This window comes from Canis lupus, chromosome 2 (genome assembly GCF_003254725.2).
Source record: "Canis lupus dingo isolate Sandy chromosome 2, ASM325472v2, whole genome shotgun sequence".
Lineage (NCBI taxonomy): Eukaryota > Metazoa > Chordata > Mammalia > Carnivora > Canidae > Canis > Canis lupus.
Window position 1 is genome coordinate 17,036,956 of NC_064244.1, and position 22,933 is coordinate 17,059,888.

Sequence of the window (22,933 nt, forward strand, 5' to 3'; positions counted from 1 at the left end):
TAATTCATGGAGTGTCTAATTGAGGAAAATAAGCAAACAGATGAGTAAGCTATTAAGTATAGTCACAGAACCATAATCCTATGGAGCAAACTAAAGGGAGGGTGGGAGTATTGAATATGAATAGTGCAGTGTTACCTACAATGGTCAGGTGCTAGAAGGGTGACATATACACAAAGATAAGAAGATTATGAAGAAGCAGTACAGAGAATTAGAAGAGTTTCCAAGCTTGTGCCCTGATCCTGAGGTGGCAGTGTGCCCTGTGTGTTCTGGAACAGCAGAGGCCAGTGTTGCTAAGCAGAGCAAGTGAGGTGTGTGAGGTGAGGTCAGAAGGCAGCCAGAGGCCTGCTCTGTGTAAGGTCTGGAAAGCCACTGTAAGGACTTGGGTTTTGATTCTGTGTGATAAGTCAGGACATTTGAAGGAGTTTGAGCAGCGAAGGGACAAGTTTTAAAAACACCGCTTCGGCAGCTGGAGAAGTTGTAGGAGAGCAGACAAGGAAGCTGGCGGACTGAGGCAGTGTCTGTTGCAGTCATCTGGACCAAACAAAGACAGTGGGGCTCAGACCAGAATGATAACTGTGGAAGTAGCCAAATTCTTGGGATATTTTAAAGGTAGAGCCAATGGATTTTGCTAATGGATGAGTGTGAGAGAAGAGCATGCAAGATAATACCAGGTTTGGGGCCTGAAAACAGCACGTCTCTAATAGGTCTCAGAGGGAAGATAGTTGTTCAGTTTGGGACCTGGTGAATTTGATAGTAGACATATGGAAAAGATAAGTGAATATATGAGCATAGAGTTCAGAAAGGAATATGACTTAAAAATTGTACATGTGTGAGTTCTGGGCACAAAAAGTAGTATCTAAAGTATTAAAACTGAATGATTATATTTAGGAAAGTCTTGGTTGAAGTGAACTATAATGGCTCTAAGTGAAATGCACCTAGTCTAGAACACTCTAATTAAGGAATCTTTTAGATCTGAAATCCTGCAAAATGTTTATTTGGCCTTGTGGTATACAGAGTCTGATCATGTTTCTTTAGGCAGTTCAACTGCTGAAGCCGGGGGGCGTGCTGGTTTATAGCACATGCACGATCACGCTGGCAGAAAATGAAGAACAGGTTGCATGGGCCCTCAGAACATTTCCTTGCCTTCAGCTTCAGCCCCAGGTCAGAATAATTTCAGTTTTCTCTGTGTAATCTGACAAATTACAACAACTTGATGGTGGTGAGAAACACAAGGGTGTTACATGAAGAAATGTCTAGCAAAACTACTGAAACAAATCCTGCAATAAACAAGAATGCTTCTCTAATGAGATCAATTTTAGTCAGCCTGTAGACAATTTCCACATCCTAACCAAAGTTTTCCCTGTCTTCATTCCTTGCCATTGTGTTCAAATGCCACAGAGCTCATCTGTGCTTGTATTACCTGCTTCTTTCACTTGTGGCTCTTGTTTACCGTTACTCAGAACTTTTTTTTTTTTTCCTAGAAAGTTGTTTCTTCTCTTCCCCTCCTTGTCCTAGATTTTGTTGGTATGGAATGTGCGGTGCATTTTTTCCTCAAGGCTGGAGTATCAGCAGACTAGCCAAGGGGAGAAAATGGTTCAGGTTTATTGTTGCTTTATGGTTTCTGACATTAAAATATGTAACATTTAAAAAGCTTTCTTAGCTTTTATTTCACCCGTTTTGGTTTTTATCAAAACCATATTAGGACAGTATTTTTAACCCATGCTGTTTGAGGTTAAGTTTAAATCTGCAATAATGCTCACATCTAATTAGATGCATTGAACATCTAACTTCAGTACCCACCTATACAGAATTCTAGTGAGTAATTGGAATATATGAATAAAAAGCAACCCAGAGATGGTTTCTAGTCTCAGAAATTAAGGTAATTGCGTTATATAGAGGAAAGGAAGTCTTCAGAATTCACTTGAATTTTATCATGTGTGTGTGGAGTTATGCATATACACTCAATACATGCATATATCCTCAATATATACCTAGAAAAGATGGAAATTTCCCCCCAATGGGTTAATAGGCAATAGGTTTTTAATAATACCAAAACAGTAAACATAACATTTGTGCAGTAGTGACTTCGCTTAGGATTATGGATCTTGTGCAGTCGTTCACACAATTCCTTATGATTCTCATATTCCAAATGAGTTGACACAGCCTTGTTCTAGTACATTCAAAAACAGCAGTAGAAGACTTTTATCATCCAGTTGGTGTGGGTCAGAGAAAGGCACTTCAAGTTACCTAAGGAACTCCTGTCAGCTTTGGGTAATGTAAGAAAGCTGAATCTTCATATATTACTGTTACTGATGATGTCCCACTTACTGAGTGGCCTCTAGATGCCAGGCAGGATACTACCTTTAGTTTTATAGATAAGGAAACAGGTAAAGTTCCTCATTTAAGATCCACAGTTAAAATGTGGCAAAACTGTGGCACCTCATGAATTCATGAGGTGACCTTCCAGTGCTGCCAGGAAACCGCATGAACATTGCAGGGACAGCATTTGTCTGTTTCTGGAATTGGTGGTACTTACTCCTCAGGTTTGTCTTTTCACTTAAATTGTACACGGGCACACTTACCAGTTACAGGATGTTCGTGGTTTCTTGTTTTCTCCAAACAGGACCCACAGATTGGAGGAGAAGGAATGATGGGTGCTGGCCTTTCATTTGAACAGCTGAAACAGCTGCAGCGGTTTGATCCATCCGTTGTGCCATCATGGGACACCGACATTGATTCTCTCAGAGATGCCAGAATAGAAGACATGATTGGGCTGGCAAATAAGGATTGTATAGGGTTTTTTATTGCAAAATTCATAAAATGCAAAAGCACATAGGAGGATCTCCTTAGAAATCAAAATGTCAAACATTCTCTGTATAGTTTTCTTTTTTTTTTTTTTCCACCCCCAAAAAAAGGGTCAGGCTGGGTGATTGATGGCATAGTTGCTAAGGAAACAGAAAAGGCTGCCAGTGGTTGTACCAGGGATCAATGATCAAGAGACTACTTCATGGAGGATATAGCAGTTGGGGGTGGTATGAGATTATACTTTGTGTTTTTTAAATAATTTTTTTCTTAAGGATTTAGCATAGTATAAAGAAAAGGAGATGCCTACAGATATTTGGAGCATATTTTCATTTGGGGTTGTGTGTTTTAATGTGTAAAGAATACAAGTCCTTCTTAATGGTAAAATTTGTGATTGTGACAAAAGGAATAAAATGAGCAATATTTAATTTGGTAAAAAATGTTCTTTGTTCTTGAGTTCCTTCAAGAGTTCCCTAAGAATTCAGGGCATGGCAACTCACATTTTTCATGTGCCTATAACTGAGCTGGGCATTTTATCAGTTTTTCTGTTGACTATTTGATTAAGTCCGTTTTTAAAAAATTTGAGAGGCAGAGGGCATGAGTAGGAGGGGGAGAGGGAAAGGAAGGGGGAGAAACAATCTCCAGCAGACTCCATGCTGAGTGCAGAGCCCAATGTAGGGCTCAATCTCATGACCCTGAGTTCACGACCAAAGCCGAAACCAAGAGTTGGACACTTAACCAACTGAGCCACCCAGGTGCCCCTAAATCAACTTTCAAAGGAAGACTGCATCTCTCCTAAATGGTAGTGTGCCTTTACCATGTTTACCTTTTTTTCATGCTTTTAAACTAAAACCTAAACTATTTTCTTTATAACATTAAAATTATGAGGATATTCCACAATTTGGGTACCTTTTATCATCCATTGGAACACCTGTTCTACAAGTTAATGTGATATGACTGGGAGACAGAACAAAACCAGCTTCTGGTAGCTGGGAACTGGCTTGGCACTTAGAACTACACCTTGTTCTACTCTTGAACATAAATTCACAGAACACCAACATCAGACAAAGCAACTATGAGTATGGTAGATCAAGGCAAAAAAGGCAACTTCTTAATCAGATCTGGAATCAGACAAAAACACGAACATCCCCTTAACTGCAAAAGTGACTAAATACCCCATTGTTCGTGGCCAATAGGTGACTGCTTTTATTAAAAATTAATTATAACTTAGGCTTGCTTCATCCTACTGCTTTTTAGATAATATATATTGAAATATTCAATACTCAACCCAGTTTAAAGCCTGTCTCATATAGTGTTAAATATTTAAACATTATAACTGCCATTTGAATCACCCCAGAGTTTCTCAGCCTCAGGCACTTAAGGTGGACAGTTGGGAACAATTGCCTAATAGTTTTTTTTCCCCCTCCTAGGTTTCTGTTAGGAATTTCTCCTAAGTATTGTGTCCATCAGATTGCAAGGTCTCTTGCATCAGGTAAGATCTTTAGCAGGCCTCTTCTTTGAAGAAGCCTTTCTTGAACATCCTTCTCTGAGGTTGACTTAGGCATTTCTGTCTTTCCATATACCCCTAGCACCCACTTCTGCCACTGTCACGGCCCTTAACACACTCTTAGTTCAATAGGCATGTTCCTTACTCCTCCCCCTCCTCCCAGGCTCAGGAAAGTCTTGGGGGCAGGAACCCTGTCACTGCTTTAGAGCAGATCATCAATACATGCCTATTGAATGAGGAACAAGATATTTTAAGCTCTAACATCAGATTCAGCTGTGTGACTGACTTCTTTATATCCCTCATTCTGCCTTTTATCCAGCAGATGTCATTGGACTAAAGAGAAGCACTGTTTACCTGTGTCATCCGTTTCTAGGGCTCAGCACATTTCTCCAGACTTTATGTTTTAAAAAATCCATGTCTTCTCATGCTGTCTGCCAAGCCTTACGTGCTCAGCTGGGATGAAAATCGTAGACAGGGAGACCAGCAGTAGATGTGTAAACTGTTGATTAATGCTGACAAATATCAAATACAAGCAATGCAGTCAAAACAAAAGAAAAATATTTGCATACTAAAAACAGGACAAAGAACATTGTTAAAAATGTTGGCTTTGACATAGACCTTTTCAGTGTTTTCTTTCCTTCAAAAAATAGGGCAAATTGGAAAATAAACACATTCAATTTTAAGGGACCCAAATTTAAGAAAAAGTAAAATGAAGAGGGAAAAAATCTGGGAAAGGTGGAGGAAAATATATTCTCTCAACATATTTGGGGTTAACATACATATTTCTGTGAAACAAAAAAAAAACTTTTAACACTGAGTAAAAACCACATTTTACTTTAAATAATAAAGTGAAATACAAATATAGCCAGAATTGAATAATTGGAATCCTCTAATTCATCATCTACCTAGCTATCTTCCCTAACTGTGTGACTCTTGACATATTCCTAGGATGAAATTATCCACGACTAGGCAGCACTGTATCACTGCTCTGAGTGAAGGGGCGATAAGGGTGAGGATTTAAATTTGTCATCAAGATAGATCTTCATTTTAAAAATGAAGGAAGAATAAAAAAAATCTGAATCAAGAATTGCCACACAGGTAGACTTAAAGAGGACTCTGCTGTGCTCCTATTTTAAAAGATCTCTACCTCCGGTAAGCTGTCATTTTACCAGTTTAATTTTACTCACGAAAGTAACATCAATGATTAGCTTTGCCCTTAGGAAAGATCCTCCACAGTGGGAGGTGGTGTTGGAAATCTGACATAGGCTCAACTATGAGAAACATTCCTAAAATTGCAATTAATACTACTACTAATAAACAGTGCAGAAAGCCAGCTCTTTATTTGTTTTATATGAATGAATTTAAACCAGATTTGTTGAACAGTTCAGTGTCACTGACAGTGAATGTTTAACAGGAATGCACAGCAGACCATGTTAAAAATGTGGCATTGTCCCAAAGTACAATATGACTAAGACATCCTACATTTAGCAGCACCTTTTTGTAACAGTAACTTAAATGAGCAGGAGAGAAAGAGCATAGGAAAAACTGAAATGGGGTTGACAATAAAACACAGAACTATCAAAAACATTTCCATTTCCAGCATTTTCTAGGTTGACTACAAAGATCATGATTCTACAACTGAGTAGGTTAAGGTTAAGCCTTTGCTGAGTGAAAAGACTAATTTTACATTCCACAAGTCAGTAAAATCTCCCATTGCCCTTGGGATTATTTCTGCATTTACAAATTGAGTACACACATTTACACATATGCCTGCTATACAGTTTTCACATATAGATGCTCATGTCAAATCCTGCAATATAGTTCTTTGAGGAATACTCTGATTTGGACTAGTATGTTTCACAGTAAAGTGAAAAATTAAGAATCCAGGTATGAAGTTTTAAAACTGGAATCTGTTAGCATGACTCTTTGAAAGGGATAAGTGGTAGCAGCAAGTAAGATAAATACCAGTTATACTTCAAGAGTTCTAAATATCCCAAAGTCATTAAACGGGATGAAAGTTTCAGAAATATTTTATACAAGTAACTACCTGGAATATGGTTTCCCAATGATATGAATAGTTTACATAAAAAATGTATATATTATGACTACCATTTTTATATTCAATAAATAAATTTGTCAACAGTTCAGAGCTAATTAACAAAAAGATTAATTCTGAGGAAAATGTTTCTTACATTGAAAGGGTTTTATCAGGTAATATAACTCATTTTTAAAACTGAGTTTTGTTGAAGGGGAAGGGAAATAAGGAGTTCAACGTGAAACAACTTCACTTAGAAAGGTCCCAGAATATTTGGCAAGAACCTGGAATAATCAAAGAAGCAAAACAAAAATAGATTAACTTATTTAACAAAATAATCATTTCATAATGTACAGTCGGAAGTTAGGCAATTATAGATAGGCATTTTTCAGGGCCAAGCTCTAGGTGCTAGGTACCTGCACACCTAATACTGTCTTACCTGTCCAGGCATAACTGGACAAAAGTGTACACAGAAACGACACAGAAGGTTTCAGCCTTAGCGTGACAACCACACTGTGAGCTGCTTACAGCGCTATATCATTGAGGCATGGAGAATAGGATCTTCTGGGTTCCCCTTCAGAGTCGATGTCTAATGGAGGAAGATATTCTTAACGTTTTGTTCACTTCAAGTCACCTCATTTTGCCCTGATTACTTCTGAAGAGCAGAAACTTTGGTTATAAGAAGCACTTCTAGGTTTTGACGGACAGCGAAACTGTTGGGAGTTGGTGGCAGGGAAGGAATGAAGGGGAAATTTCAGGGAGATAAACAACAGGAACGATAGGCAAGGGTAGAAAAGGAGGTGGGGGGAGTTAGAAAAATTTATTTTCCCACGAAATAATTCTACAAGCTGTGTAAACATTTCTTACTAAAACAAATACTCAAACACACAAAGATTGTACATTTCCAGTGAAACACTCACAGTTAAAAGTTGCTTGTATTTTTACTCTCTAGGAGCAAGAACAAGGAGCCAGCAGATAAATGCTTTCCTAGTCACCTTTGGCAGCAAGCTTCCTCACAATACCTGACTGCTCAATGGATTCTCAAAGCAACACGTAGCACAATTAAATACAAAACCATGTGGGTAGAATTCTAGGTATTAGTCTTGAGTCTTCAGCACTCAGCTCCAACCCAGTCACTCGTGCACACTCTTACACACTCTTACACACAGACACACTTGCACACAGAGGTCCGGCTCATATACTCCAGTGCAGTGACATAAGACACTAGCTACTAATAAGAATGTGTTTGTCACAATCAGTGTGAACTGCATGGATTAGAACAACCTTTGGAGTTTGGTTATATTTACCATAATTTATGGTCAAAATTATAAACTTACAAGGATGGTAAAACATTCAGAAATCAAACCTTTTCAAGTCAGGCAATCACATATTTACAGTATGTACAGACTTTCTACTAGAATGGGGAAAGGTGTCTAGACAATATTACAAATTTCCTGAAGGTGGGCATTTCTAGTCCCTGTAATTCATAAAGCAAATCTGCTGACTTGGCATTAAGACTCTAAAATAGTGTGATCCAACTGATATATATATATGTATATATATATATTATATATATAATCATAAGAAGGTGTTTGCAGAAATAACATTTACAAACTATACAGTACACAGTACTAGTACATAGAAAATAGATTCTAACTTTATGATCCCCTTTGTGTAAGGCAAGACTGAATCTGTCCCCAAATTTAGTCAGCCAGAGGTACAAGCAAGAAACAGTGGTCCATGGATAAATGAATATGCAAATTAGGTGCCTACATATTAAAAATCTGGAGAATCAAGAAATTCCACTTTTTATCTGGGCCAATTGTGGCTTGCTGGATACATCAACTACAGTTTTGAAAACATCAACTATGTTTCTTAAAATACTAATGCCACCTGGATGGCAACAGATTTTGTTCAAGTGGCAGCTATCCCAAACAGTTTTTGAAAAGTCCAGTATACAACCGGAGGACTGCAGCCATACCAGGCGAATTTATATAGCACTTACAAAAGAAAAAAAAGTATATTAATACTCTATCATGCTATTGCTATTCAAGCAACAGCAATACAAAGTGTACAAGACAGATCACATATGACTGCAACGTAGACCCCAAAGATGGAGTCTGAGGGTGGTGGTATACAAGACTTAAAAAAAAAAAAGAAAAGAAACACAAAAGGGCAAAAGTCACTGGCGGATATAAACATCCCTGTTCCATTCCCCAGCCTCGTTCCGCTTTTTGGAGATGCCTTCCCCATCCTTGTCACAATAGCGATCCTTGGATTTATGCCGGCTGCGTTGTTTGTTGCACTCGTTGTGGTCCTGCTCTCGATCCAGGTCCCTGGACCGGTGCCGAGACTCCCTGTGTCTGTGCTCACTGCTCCCGTGGGGCTCATCTCTGTGGTTATGGTCACGGTGGGGGGCATAGTGGTCCACGTGTTCGTGGGAGTAATCTTCCTTCGGCTCCACATAGGCAGAGTCTCGACTCTCCTGGGTCTCTGAGTCAAACGTCTCCTGCCTGGAGAGGCCTCGACTCGTCCCACTGCGATGGCCGTGGTGCTGGGCAGAGGAGGAACGGTGCTGGGTTTTCTTGACGGGTTCCGGACAGGCTTCTTCTTCAGCTTGGGACACAGACCGGGCAGGAGCAGAGCGCTCAGTCCTCTGATCTTGAGAACCCTGGTGGGGAAGGGAGCAAGCACAGGCATCAGCCAAGGTCAGATGTCGCAAAAACAGGTCCGTCCATTCATGTTGATGCCCTTGTGAGTTTCTAAAATGAATCTAACCTAGCTCAGTTACTTCTTTTGTTAACATTGGGTGGCATTTACAAGGTTTGTACTATAACATATGAGACTTTGATTTGTAAGTGCCTACAATAGTGTACAGAGTAACTTTTTGTTCCCCCTTGATGACTAAATGAGGGGGGGCATCATTTTATATCTTCTCCTGGGGCTCAGATACAGAGGTCCCTAAGATTTCTCAACACACAAGTGTACATTTCACTACCTCTACTTGTATACAAGTGGGAAGATTAAAATTGCTTAAGATGTTGGCTTTGGCTTAAGGATTAAGGAGAAGAAATAACATGCCACATGCTTACATACCACTCAGCATGAGGAAAGTACTGTCTTATGACAATCTTCTGTATCAAATGAATAATGCAGCAGCCCTATGAGACAGGTTGCCATTTGTCTTCCTGAGGCAAGGGGCAGGTAAGGAGCTTCTCCAACCTGACCCACTCACTAAGAGGTAGAGTGGATTTGGACCAAGGCAGTCTGATTCCATGGTTGTGCTGCTGGCAATGTAGAAAAAGCTAGCCTTGTCCTACAGAACATGTAGCTAGGGATTTTTAAACTTTATATATGTTTGAGTATATTGTTGACATAGTTCTTATGGGTACACAACTCACACTAAAGATAGTAAATGACTCAATGTTTGTCTCAGTGTGGATGGAGCTGCTCTACTGGAACACACGCTGTGCTGGGTAACTGGGCTTGGATCCCAGCCACGTGACCTAAGGCAGCCTAGTTTCTAGAGCATTTTCTTACGAAAAGAGTCCCTCTTACCTGTGAATTAGAGGCTTGAGTGGGGCTACTGGGCAGAGTTGAAGTGGCTAAAGTACGGCTAAGGAGAGGGTTGGGGAGATGGCTGCTGGGAGGGTGGGTAGCCTTCCAGTAGGCCTCCAGATAGTCGGCAAGGTGCTCACAAGCATCCTCGAGCTGGTTCTCGTCCAGGATCACATCAAACAGCTCCTGCACAGGCAAATATTTCAGATGATACACTTCTAGCAGTCCAGCATTGAGTGAGTGGCACACACACTCAAAGGGAAGTGGCTCATGAGCTGCACCACTTTATATTTGCTTGTGTGTACCTGCTTTCTCCTTTACAAACTGGCTGAAATGTCCTGTTGAGTCAGATTGTGTCTGTACAGCTACCTCCTCAGATTATCATTCACAACCCTAGATGCTTAACCAATAGCAATGACCAGAAAGTGAAAGGTGTAAGGATAGTTGGTTAGGACATGATAGAAAAGAGAGGTAAAAAAATAAAATAAAAATATAATCTGAACAGTATAGGAAGAGGTCTGGTTTTGACCTCGAGATTATGAAAAACTTCATTTTGGAAATTTTGTCCTACTCTTACTTTAGGCAAGAGTAGGACATGAAATTTGGCAGAAGAAAGCTGAAACCACTGATGATTTGACAGGGCCCAAACTTCAAAATATTCCAGACAATAAAAAATATAATCATAATTCTAGCTTCTGATATACCTGCATGTCAAAACAAAACAAAAACCTAGAGGTGATCTCTCGTCCCGAAGCATGATATTTAGAGCAGGGATTAGGAAAAGGAAGGTGTTTAGGTGCCAGAAGCCATGTAACTAATTTATTTGAGGCTATGTAAAAACACATTTCTAAACAATTTCTCAGTCATTAAGAGCTGGCAACTTGCTCTCTATTATTAGAAGTGAATAATAAGTCCCAAACAGATCCATTTTTTAAACCAAATTTTTAAAATCACGTTCCACTTAGGATACTAATTAGATATTAACAAAGTGAGGTCACCACTGAATGCATTGTAGCTTTTTGTAAGCCATCATCTAGACAAGTGCTCATGGGAGGAAGTAGGGACAGTTCACTTCTTAAAAATGAAGACCATGGCTAAATGGAGATAATTTTCTCCCCTGACACTGTTTACCTGTCTGGTTTTTGTTTGCTTGCTTTCTAAATATAGAAATCTTTCTGAGGTCTTCAAGTGGATTATACTGTATATAGAGATAACTTACTGGAGGACACTGAGCCAGTTTATCAGCTGCTACCATCTGGACATTGAGGTGTTTAGCTTGAGATTTCCCTCGAGATTTTATTAACCTTTGTAAAACCTGTGAAAGATAAGATTTAACAGAAGAGTATCTGCACTCAGGTAAAGAACAAGTTTTGTTATTTACTCTAGGGCCTTTTTACATATAACGCATATGGTTTATAATCTATAAAATGTGTAAGCTTATCTGCAAAATTAACATGTTAACAAATTATCAGTTGCAAGTTTTAAAAAATGCTTTAAAAAAGATAACTGGCATAGAGCTTATTATTTGAGTCTTATCTTTATTCAAAGAAACTTCTTGTCTCATGAGTGCTTTACGTTGAAAAAACCTGAGAACCCCAAGAGCTTTTATGTGAAGTACAGTGTTTACCACAGTAGAAACTACAACTGAAATAGTTTTAAAACACTCATTTAAAAATGAAGCCTGTTACATTTTAGCAAATTATTTTTGTAAAAAATATCCACATTTTTTGCAAATTTCTCTAACAAACATACTTGGCTTCATAGAAGAAAACCAAGTCTCCTAGCTACATTTACTTTTAACCTGCTACAGCATACTGTTTTGGCTGAAATAATGTGTAAAAGTCAGAATCAGGTAATTCAGCAAAGGAGGAATATTTAGTAGCCCTTTCAGATAATTGTGGCTATACTGTTCTTTGGTATTACATGAAACTCAACAAATGGTCATTTCTTAAAGACTAGTTGCCATGTGAAAGCTGAAACCCTATCAATGAACTTTTCTTACTGTTAAATTTGAATGGATCTTTAACTGTACATGATTTGTAACTTCATTCCTTGATCATTTGGAAAATAATGGTTCACCTGAAGTAAATGCTTCAGGTCTTCCCAATGTTGACACATTTCTTATACAATATTAAAACATATTTGCTGTTACCACTGATCTTATCAGAAAACTCTATCTTTTGAGAAGCTGCTAATAAACTCTTAGATGGATAAAAGTTTTATGAAATTTTAATTTTTGTGTGAAAGTTTGAGTTTTATTACTGATGACAAGTGGGAAAATACCTGCCAAATAACTAAATCTCAATAAACCTAGTAGGTCAGTTGTTCCTTCAAATAAAAATGGTGTTCTGTGAAAAAATGAGGCTACTTCAGTTTATAACTTGAATAATCACTGTATGTCCTCATGATAACTGGTAAAAATAAGGGCTTCACCTATTAAGTGTACTTTGTTTCATTACACAGAATACTGAAAATACTGAAAGAATCTTTAAGAGTCAAAATTTAGTACCATTAATAAATTTTACTACTTTGTCAGGACATGCTTCAGTGAAACTGGGTGATGGTTGTTTTTTTTTTTTCAACTGTGAGCATTGTCTGGTACTACATTCTTGATTCATGGACACCAGCAGTTTTACCCACCAGTGCTTTTGCACCCTCAGGGCAAATGTCAAAACAGTGAAAAAGCAGGACAAGTCTTAGTGTTATGGAAATAATTTTGACCTCAGGGACTCACAAGAAGTTTCTCAGAACCTTCCCCTGGGAAACCATGGACTACATTTTGAGAATCGCTGTTCTAAGCCATGAAACTAATTATCACACTTTGCCTGCATGTCTCATCAAACTCTATGATGGATAAAAATGTAGCTTGTGTAACTGTAAAGCAGAACATAATCATTGTGAAGTTCGATTAGAGAGCAAACAGTAACAACCCTACTTACCTTAGGAGAAGAAATCTTTACATATACTATAATAGGGGCCAAAGAAGTTTTACTGAGTTGAGCTGGATGATTAATAGTATCCGCATCAAGGACTACCAGTTGCAGTGTTCTTGCAAGTTCAAAAATCCTTTCAATTTCACTCTGAACTTCCGCTGTAAAAGGTTAAGCAGAATTTGATTACTTAAGGTAATTTCAGACCAAACTGAAATAAAGTAAAACGGTACACTGTTTCAACAGGAAGGGAAGTAGGGCAGCCTACAGGTAAATGTTTACAGGCAATCGAGGTGATAAAGGTATGCCTTGGAAAGAGCTGTTTCTCCACAGAACCTTTAGAATTGAGGGAATTCTTCTTTCAAACAGCTATAAAATTTGCTTCCAGTATAACTCTGTCTCTTTGTGCTATAAAACTTCCCTCTGAAATCATTTTGTAAAAATGTTAGAAAATAGAATAAGGATATCTTTAACATGTCTGTTTCTGACCACATTACCATAGCAACTATCACTCATTTATTTTCACTCCATCACCTTAATCTGTGTTTATACTGTCACCTATTAGTGTGCTTTCTGGATATGATAATCTAAATATGTTATCAGCAAGCTGAAATCCAACATAAAATGGAAGAAACATTAATAGTATCTATAACAAACCTGTCCAAAAACACACTTCTCATAGTTTCTGCCAACAGACGAATGGTCCTGCAGTATTCATATTTTAAAAGGGTAGTTATCCATTAGAGGCAGCACTACTGAAATCCATATCTTTCTGTAAGATTTATAGAAAACTTACTAAAAATATCCTTGAACACCAAGAAAATTCCAGCCTCTCTATTCTGTGACCTCTCTAAAACCTAAAACAGGACTGTCCATTAGAATGTTCTGTGATGATGGAAATAGTCTGTATCAGTGTCGTCCAGTATGAGAGCTGCTAGGCACAGGTGGCTGTTGAGCACTTGAAATGTCATTAGTGTGTGAATGAGAAGCTCAATTTTTAAACGTAAATAAAAGTTAAATAGCCAGAAGCTACTGTACCTAGGCAGCACAGATCTATAAGGGCCTAACATTAGCTTGAAGTGTCCTCTACAGTCATGAAGGGCAGATTCTATAAGACTCCTAGACCTACAGAATACCTTTTAATTCCTATTACGCATTTAGATCCCTGCAGAAGATGGCTGAAGATCATTTCAACTAGTATTTTATTGCAGAAAAGACAAGTCACTAATCCTGTGCCTCATAATACGTTATGACTAGAGTCCTTTTATTTACCTTGATGTCTTTAAAATCTGGGCTAAAACCATTTGCGATACTAGCTTTAAAACACTATTTGGTTACATGCTGCTCGTGGCAGTCTTGCAGAAAGAAAAACCAAAAACAAGTTGGTTAAACTTTTGGGTCTACTGTTTTACAAGAAACAAAGAATAGACAATTACATAAACTACACCAGTATAAGGCAGTTAGAAAACTTCAGACTACAGAAACCCTATGGATAAGTGACCCAGTCTCTTCAAGCAAAAAAATTATAAGGGCAAAAAAAAAAAAAAAAAAAAAAAGACTTTTGTCAAACTACAGATTAAGAAACTTACAGACTATGAACCAATCCACTATGGACTTTGTATCCTCATTAAAGCAAATGTTAATTTATATATACTTATAATACATAAGTAAAATGTATATCTAAAAATATATATGACAACTGGGATATGATATATGGCTGAATAGAAATCTAATGATACTAGGGATGTACTGTTAAGATATGATAATGGCATTGTGGTTTAAATAGAGTCCCTAATTTTCAGAAATACATATTGAAATATTTGCAGATAAAGCCATATGATGTCTGGGATTTGCTTCAAAATAATCCAGAGACAGCTGGGGGAGAAAAGGGAAGACTGGAAATGAAACAAGACTGGCCAGAATGTTGAAAGTGGGTGATGAATACCTGAGGTTACTCATACTTTTTACTTCTCTATATGTTTAAATTTCTTTTAATAAGAGTTTTTAAAATAAAAATGGTATATTTTGACTTTTTTATAATGGTGTTCTAAAATCTTGCTAATATTGTTTAAATTGTTATTCCAATTCTATAACCTTGCTGCGGCTTTGTGTTCTACTAATGTTTTCATGCCCACTGACCCCCAACAATCAAGTTCCAATCTAAATATTATTGTAGGCATTATGAAATTTGATCAGCCCACAGCTAACATCATACTCAACAGTAAGGCTGAAAGCTTTTTCTCGAAGATTAGAAATGAAATAAGGATGTTCACTCTTGCCACTTTTATTCAACGTATTATTAGAAGTCCTAGCCAGGCCAATTAGGCAAAAAACAAAAGGCATCCAAATTGGAAAGGAAGAAGTAAAACCATCACTATTTGCAGATGACATATTGTAAACCCTGAAGACCTCCCCCAAAACTGTTAGAAGAAATCAGTAAAGTTGCAGGACACAAAATCAGTATACAAAAATATGTTGTGTTTCTACAAACTAAACTATCAGAATATGAGTAAGAAACCATCCCATTTACAACTGTGTCAAAAAGAACATACCTAGGATTAAATGTAACCAAGGAGATGAAACACTGAAAACAAGACAATAATGAAAGAAATGAACTATCATACAAATAAATGGAGAGATATTCCGTGTTAATGGGCTTGAAAAATATTGTTAAAATGTCCCTACTACCCAAAGCAATCTACAGATTCAGTGCAATCCCTGTCAAAATTCAAGTGGCTTTTTCTTAGAACAATCCTAATATTTGTATGGAACTACAAAAGACCCTGACAAGCCAACTCACTCTTGAGAGAGAAGCACAAAGCTGGAGGCATCACACTTCCTGATTTCAACTATATTACAATACTAGAGTAAAACTGTCTGGTATTGGCATAAAAACAGACACATAAATCAGTGGAACAGAAGAGAGAGCCTAGAAATAAACCCATGCATAAGTGGTCAATTTATGACCAAGGAGCCAAGAACACACATTGGGGAAAGTACAGTCTCTTTAATAAATGGTATTGGGAAAACTGGACAGCCACATGCAAAAGAATGAAATGGAACCACTATCTTATACCATATACAAAAAGCAACCCCAAATGGATTAAAGACAAATAAAAAACCTAACACCATAAAACTTGTAGAAAAAAACATAGGTGATAAACTTCTTGACATCAGTTTTGTTGAATTTTTTTTTTTTTGATTTGGCATCAAAAGCAAACACAACTAAAACCAAAATCAACAAATGAGACTATGTTAAACTAAAAAGCTTCTGCACAGTAAAAGAAGCTATCAACAAAATGAAAAGGCAGCCTATTGAATAGGAGAAAATATTTGCAAATCACATGTCTGATAAGGGGCTAATATTAAAAATATAGAACTTATACAACCAAATAGCAAGAAAATAGTCTGATTTTTTTTTTTTTAATGGGCAGAAGGTCTGAATAGGCATTTTTCCTGGCACCAAAATGGCTTGGGGCAGAAATAGGCTTCATCACTTCATAGAGTTATGTGATCCTTGGGTAGCATGCTTAACCTCTTGGAGCCTAAATATTTTTTTCTGGAAAATGAGAATGGGAATTAAATGAACCAACTTGCAAATCATCTATTACAATGTCTGTCCCATAGTAAATAATACATGTCAAGTACACTTGACATTGAGCTACATGGATTTGAAATGTGGGGTTGCCTTATACACAGATGTTTTCAGTAAGTACAGTACCATGCTGTCAATGTATTTCCTCTTAGGATTTTCTTAACTTTTTTTTTCTCCAGCTTACTTTATTCTCAGAAAATTTATATTTTGTATTAGAATACAAATATGTGCTAATCAACTGTTCATGTTATCTATAAGGCTTATGGTCAGCAGTAGGCTATTAGTAGTTAAGTTTGGGGGGAGTCAAAAGTTACACCTGGATTTTTAACATGGGGATTGGTGCCTCTTACCCCCATCATTTAGGGATCAAATGTATTGCTTTGTACCTACCTCTATGGACAGTTTGCCCACTGAATTTTTTTTTTAGGTTTTATTTATTCATGAGAGACACAGAGAGAGACAGAGACATAGGCAGAGGGAGAAGCACGCTCCTTGTGCAGAGCCCAAAGTGGGACCCAATCCCAGGACCCTGGGATCACGACCTGAGCCAAAGGCAGATACTCAACCACTGAGCCACCCAGGTGCCCCCTTCCCCTACAGAATTTCAATGATAGGACTGAAAATGTTTCCAATAGGCAGTGAACTGATAGAACAATACATAATTAGCCCTATTTCTTCCCTCAGTACAGTGCCTGGTACAAGTTGGCACTCAAATTCTGTTGAAAGAATGAGTCAACTAAATAATGAATACGACTACCAAAATATATTTAGACAAAGTGAACCACTCCCTTTGGGTAGAGAAAGATTGCTATAGCTGGGCCATCAGTGCAGTGTGGTGTAACAAAGAGTGTGCTAATTTCTCAAGACAGCTACACTGGTAATAGGTCAAAAGGAGGAAAGAAATTAGATTCAAAAGATCAACTAGTCACATAAATTTCAGGTTCATTTGCAAGGCTAATTTTATAGCCTTCTATCATCAGCCCTTCGTTCTCCATTCTTCCTAAGAGAAGGCAGATGGTCAAGTAAATGCAATCAGCATCACTGCCAGATGGCACTGTTCAATGGAAAAAAATCTGGACTGCTGGTCAAGACCCTCAGTGTCTAGTCTTCATTTTATATCTTAGTATAAAGCTTAACTACATACAGAACCATTCATTTCCTGTTGTTTTCAGATTCTTCCCTACACGGTGCTGAGCTTGAACAAGGTTGGGAGTCGTTCTGGCAGACAGTAGAATCACCTGGCGGGCCTGTTAAAACAGACTGTAGGGCCCCACCCACCTCTAGAATTTCTGATTCAGTAGGTCAGGACAGGGCCTAAGAACTGTCATTCCTAACTAACGCCCCGTGATGCTGACACTGCAGATTTGGAGACCACACTTCAGGAACCACTGAACTGAATGCTTTTCTCAGGTCTGTCATCCCAGTTCTAAAGTCCCTGGTGCTATAAATAGAAGATAAAAATGATGAACTCTGCTTTAGTTGAAACTTTTACTGAGATAATTATAAATTCACATGCAGTTGTAAGAAAAATACAGAGATCCCTTGTACCATCTACCCAGTTTTTCCCAGTGGAAAGAAACATCTTGCAAAACTACAATGTGATTATCACAACCAGAATATAAATATGATCCAACAATCCTATTATGTTTCTCTGGTTTTCTTGTACTCTCTGTATGTATATTTAGATGTATAGAATTTCATCCTATGTGTTGGTTTATGTAACCAGCACTAGAGTTAAGAGAACAGTTCCATCACAAGGAATAAGTGACTAAATAAATGATCGAAGCTAGCTCTTCAGTTGGATTAACACTATTTACCAGGTTGTAAACATTGTTAGCTAACCACCTGTGTTGCCACTATACAAAGTAAATGCCTTTCCTCATTCCCTGCATGCTGTCAGTTGTAACTGTTTCTACCTGCACAGCTAAATCTACCTTTGCTTCCTTAACTCATATTTGCCCAGTATTTTCCCACCTTCAGCACATAGTTTTTACAGTCGTATGGTCCTTTTTAAGCACTACACTCACATTCCTGTGTACAAGTGTGCACAAAGATGTACCATATTCCCTAAATTGATTTGCCTCTTGGAAGATGCTTGGGGTCAAACCAAACCACAGATTTGGAGACCACACTTCAGGAATGTATTATTTTTAAAAATAAATCTGGCCTTGGAATTGGCAAATAACTGGGTAACCCACACCCATCACTACTTACATTCAAGTAGTATTTTTATTTCTAAGAGTGTAATGTTCTTCATTTGCATTCCCTAAGTTTGAATAGCTAATGTAGATATCTTAAACTGTGATGCTTGAGCAGTATTACAACGGAGAAAAAAGGTTAGAACTTGTACGAGTCTTATGAGTACAAATAAAGCCATCTGTCCATGCAGAGGAGTCCTGTACCACCCCCAAAACAGTATAAAAGATGTACTTAAAGCTTCAAATTTTTCAGGGTTTTCTTGTCCTTCATATCATACACATCAGTGTAATGAACTCCAAAGGCAATATAACTATACTTTTGTTTATGTAACAAAAGTTTTCTAAAAACATGTGCATAAAGCAAATTTTTTACCTATCAAATTATATCTTCATTGTACTGGATCTTTCACCCTTTTCTAACAGAAATAATTGCTGAAATTCATCTCATCTATAGATTTGAGGTAGATCTTCTCAAATTTAACCTCTACTAAATACAGAATAATCTTAAGGCATAGCATATACTCATATACTTACATCCTTGGAGTGTTAAAGTATCAATTCTGTACTGTTATATACATGTTTCCTATATAACACAGTCCACACAGCACACATGACTTGTTATTTAACGTGTTGTACTGGCACAAAAGGGGTATCACCTGACCATCCTGCCTGTTATAATGACCTATTTCCCAGTGCTACCATAAAAAATAAAAATCCTCATACAGAGGAACCTACCCCTGTGTTTCTCTGGGAACAAAGACTCAGTATTTGCTACCTCAGTGTTCATGGAGACTTTATAGCACATAACTACTGAATATCCAAAAGTGACTGCATACTAAGCCCTGCCCTCTGTGCTAGGTTCCAGATCTGTATGTACAGGTGATGCCCTGCTGGGTATCTGGATGCTACATAACACTGCAAATTCAACATGTGCCCACATGCCGCCACCATCTTCCTTATCCCTCTAACCAGTCCACTCCCTCCAGATCCTCATCCTAAAATCCCTTTTCCCCAGAATGACACCACCAATGGCCCAGTTCCTGGAGCAAAAACCTGAGATCATGCTGGAGTTGGCTTTTCTGTGTTCCACAGATTGCCAATACCTGACTCTCGTATCTCTGGATTCCTTTCATTCTACTCATTACCTGTGTTACTGTCTTATTGCAATCCTCTCTTAATCTCTAACTTGAGTGATGACAACAGCCTTTGAAATGACCTCCCTGTCCAATTCTTGCCCCATCTCCACCCTGCTGCTACAGGGAGGGATTCTTCTAAAGGCACCAATTTTATTAGTGTCTGCCCAGAGTAGATTATTTCTGCCCGAACCTGCTTCAACAGAATCTGAATTTTTTCCTGACTTGGGTCTAGCTCCTTTCCACTCTCTTCTCCACAATGCTGTAAGTGATCCTTCTAAACCACAAGTCACACTGTGTCACATTGTCTGCCTTCCTGTACCTTTCTACCATAATAAAAGTATTATACTATCAGGCACAGTCTCTCTAATCTCCTGTCTCCCCCTTCTAGTCATTTCATATCTGTTATGCTGGCTTCCTCACTATCCCTGAAACATATCACACATACTCCTGCCACAGGGCCTTTGCATCTTCAGCTCTCTCTGCCCAAAACAGTCTTCACAGGTAGCTATAAGGCTAAAGAATTTACAACAAATCACTCTGCTAAAATATCACTTCCTCAAAGAGGGTCCTGTCTTCCCCATGTAAAATCACATACTTTTCTCAGTTTACTCTCTACCCTTTGGCCTGCTTTTTCTTCCTAGACTCTTCAACCACTGAGTGCTACATCTCTTAGCTTCTGTCCATGTGTTCCCTATGAAACAAAAACTCTATGAGAGTGAGGAGGACTTGGTCTCCTTTACTTCTGTGTCCCAGCACTTGTGATAATCCCTAGCACATGGTTGGGACTCAAGTATTTGTTAAGTGGGTGAATAAATGCCTAAAATTTATACATAGTTCTATAATGCCTTGGGATAAGCTCCAAATTCCTTAATATCCCTCCGCTGCTTCTCTGGTGTCTTCTCCTTTCACCCTCTGTTCTAAACCATACACTCACAGCTAAGGTGAAACCTATGTTTTCCAGAAGCCTCTTGTTACTCTTGGTTTTAAGTCCTAATCACCCTCTCCACCTCTTTCCCTTTGTCTTGCCTAAACCCTATTGTGCTTTCCATTAGCTCCTAGGAAAAGCCTTTCTCAGTGGCCTACACCGTCCTGCAGCATTAGCTCTCTGGCAACCAGTTCAATGCAGGCCCACTGTGCTCACCACTTTATATTTCAATGGGCTGTTAACTTCTTTGCCTTGCTGTTACACCAAGTTCCTTGAGGGCAATGCCTTCATCTAATTCATCTTTTTATTGCCAGGCTTAACATGACACTTGGGGTCTAGTATATGTCCAATAAAGTATATGAAGTGAAACAGTCATTTAAAAATAACATACAGTTGGTAGTTACAAATAGCCCTGCCAATCTAAACAAATCTGTTATGCCACTGATGTACCTTACAAGTCTAAACACAACTGACACTGTCAATGAGGTGAATCAATGAAAGAGCATTTTGTGACAATCTCTGTGAACATCAAAACTATACAGAAGAGTCACAGATGATAAGAATATGAAAAGAAATTACTGTAAGCAAAACGTATCATCACATTTTTCCTCTAAAGTATTTCTAAAGCTGTATTACTCAAGTGTAGTCAGTGAGGGTTTGTTAGGTGAGGAACAAAACTGAGTTTTAGAAGATCTTCTACAAAGATAACAGATAAAGTTTATTTTTAATAGTTTCTCTTTGATTTATGTAATATGCTCCAGAATAAACTAAAAACTTCTATGTTTTTAAGGGTGCCTGGATGGCTCAGTTAGTTAAGCATCTGCCTTCAGCTCAGTCATGATCTCAGGGTTCTGAGATCAAGCCCTGCCTCAGGCTCCCTGCTCAGTGGGGAGTCTGCTTCTCCCTCTCCCTGCAGGGCCCCTGCTTTCTCTCCCTCTCTATGTAAAATAAATAAATAAAATCTTAAAAGAAAAACATATGAACAGGAAAAAATGAAGATCAAAGATCTCGAACTCTCAGAAAATTATAACAAACCTAACAACCCAGTGAGTTACCATGTAAGAGTGAATAACCTAAAATTCCAAGCACATGCCACAGAGAAGAAACAGTTGCCAAAGGATCTCATTTGAATACATTAATAAACAGTATCCCAACAGGACCCTGTAAAACGTGTTAACTAAAGTCTCTATCCTGGGGCACCTGGGTGGCTCAGTTGTTTATGTGTCTGCCTTCAGCTCAGATCATGATCCCAGGGTCTTGGAATCAAGCCCCATGTCGGGCTCTCTGCTCAGTGGGAGCCTCCTGCTTCTCCCTGTCCCTCTGCCTTCTGCTCCCTCTGCTTGTGTTCTTTCTGTGTCAAATAAATAAAATCTTTATATACTGTATTTGCAAATAAAAATATTGGTATCAATTAAAAATGGCCAGGAATTGATTTCATTTATCTCAACACTCCCCCACACCCCCCTTATACATATAATCCTGAATATGACACATATAATCATTGATATAATTCAGTTACTGAGAGTCTTTGGATGATAGCCACCCTTGATGGAGAACATACTATGTTTAATCCTTACAATAATTCTACAGGGTAGTTAATATCTATTTTGTTTTTACTTAAATGAGGAAACTAGGCATTAAAAAGGTCAGTGAGCTTGCTCATGGTAACACCAATAGAAAGCCAAGAGTTTTTAGATACAGCAAAGCTCACAGTAGTGGAAAAAACAAACACACAGAAAAACCAAAACCAAAACCAAAACATTAATGCTGACAGCCAGTGGAATATTTAACTCAAAACTATCATAACAAATCTTTCCATAGCATGAAATCACTAAGACTGTAGCACTAGCCACTGGCAACATGGGTCTATTTCTTCTCTGCTTTATGACACATGGAATTGTCATCTAGTTAGATCTTCTCATTGGCAGCCTCGGGAGAGAAATGTTTAAATAGCCTAAACCCACCAGCATAGCACAGACTTACCTAAGCTCGACCTCGTGTTGGATCTTTCTATTATCGCGTGCTTGCTGGGATTGTTTAACACTGAGCGCTTGGCGAGTGAGATGTCAGCCGTGACCCTTGTGATGGATATCCTGGTGGCGGAAAAGTAACAGAAGACCCTGAGGTTATTAGTGGAATACAAGGGGACAGAAGTACATTCCCAAACTCACCTAAGTATGAAATACATAGTGAATGGTATTTTCAAATGAAAAGATGTTAGGGCACTTAATCATTCATTTTTGCTTA

The 22,933-nt window shown here is 38.2% G+C and overlaps 2 protein-coding genes across 14 annotated transcripts in view; one reads left to right on the plus strand and one right to left on the minus strand.

Annotated features, from left to right (window-relative positions):
• NSUN6 (NOP2/Sun RNA methyltransferase 6) overlaps window positions 1-3,242 on the plus strand; it is a 57,775-nt gene extending 54,533 nt beyond the window's left edge. For 2 of the 3 annotated variants that reach the window (XM_025445598.3, XM_025445599.3), the window contains exons 10-11: window positions 1,036-1,161; window positions 2,624-3,242. In XM_025445598.3, coding sequence (XP_025301383.1) covers window positions 1,036-1,161; window positions 2,624-2,836 — 339 coding nt within the window. In that variant the 3' untranslated portion in view covers window positions 2,837-3,242. The remainder of the gene's footprint in view (window positions 1-1,035; window positions 1,162-2,623) is intronic. The other variant, XM_025445600.3, reaches the window with a different exon arrangement.
• A 2,383-nt stretch (window positions 3,243-5,625) lies between these two features.
• The window catches only part of CACNB2 (calcium voltage-gated channel auxiliary subunit beta 2), a 380,949-nt gene continuing 363,641 nt past the window's right edge, over window positions 5,626-22,933 (minus strand). For all 11 annotated transcript variants that reach the window (XM_025445586.3, XM_025445587.3, XM_025445589.3 and 8 more), the window contains 5 exons: window positions 22,670-22,779; window positions 12,842-12,993; window positions 11,122-11,217; window positions 9,903-10,088; window positions 5,626-9,015 (listed from right to left, as the gene is read on the minus strand). In XM_025445586.3, the coding sequence (XP_025301371.1) occupies window positions 8,527-9,015; window positions 9,903-10,088; window positions 11,122-11,217; window positions 12,842-12,993; window positions 22,670-22,779 (1,033 nt within the window). In that variant the 3' untranslated portion in view covers window positions 5,626-8,526. The remainder of the gene's footprint in view (window positions 9,016-9,902; window positions 10,089-11,121; window positions 11,218-12,841; window positions 12,994-22,669; window positions 22,780-22,933) is intronic.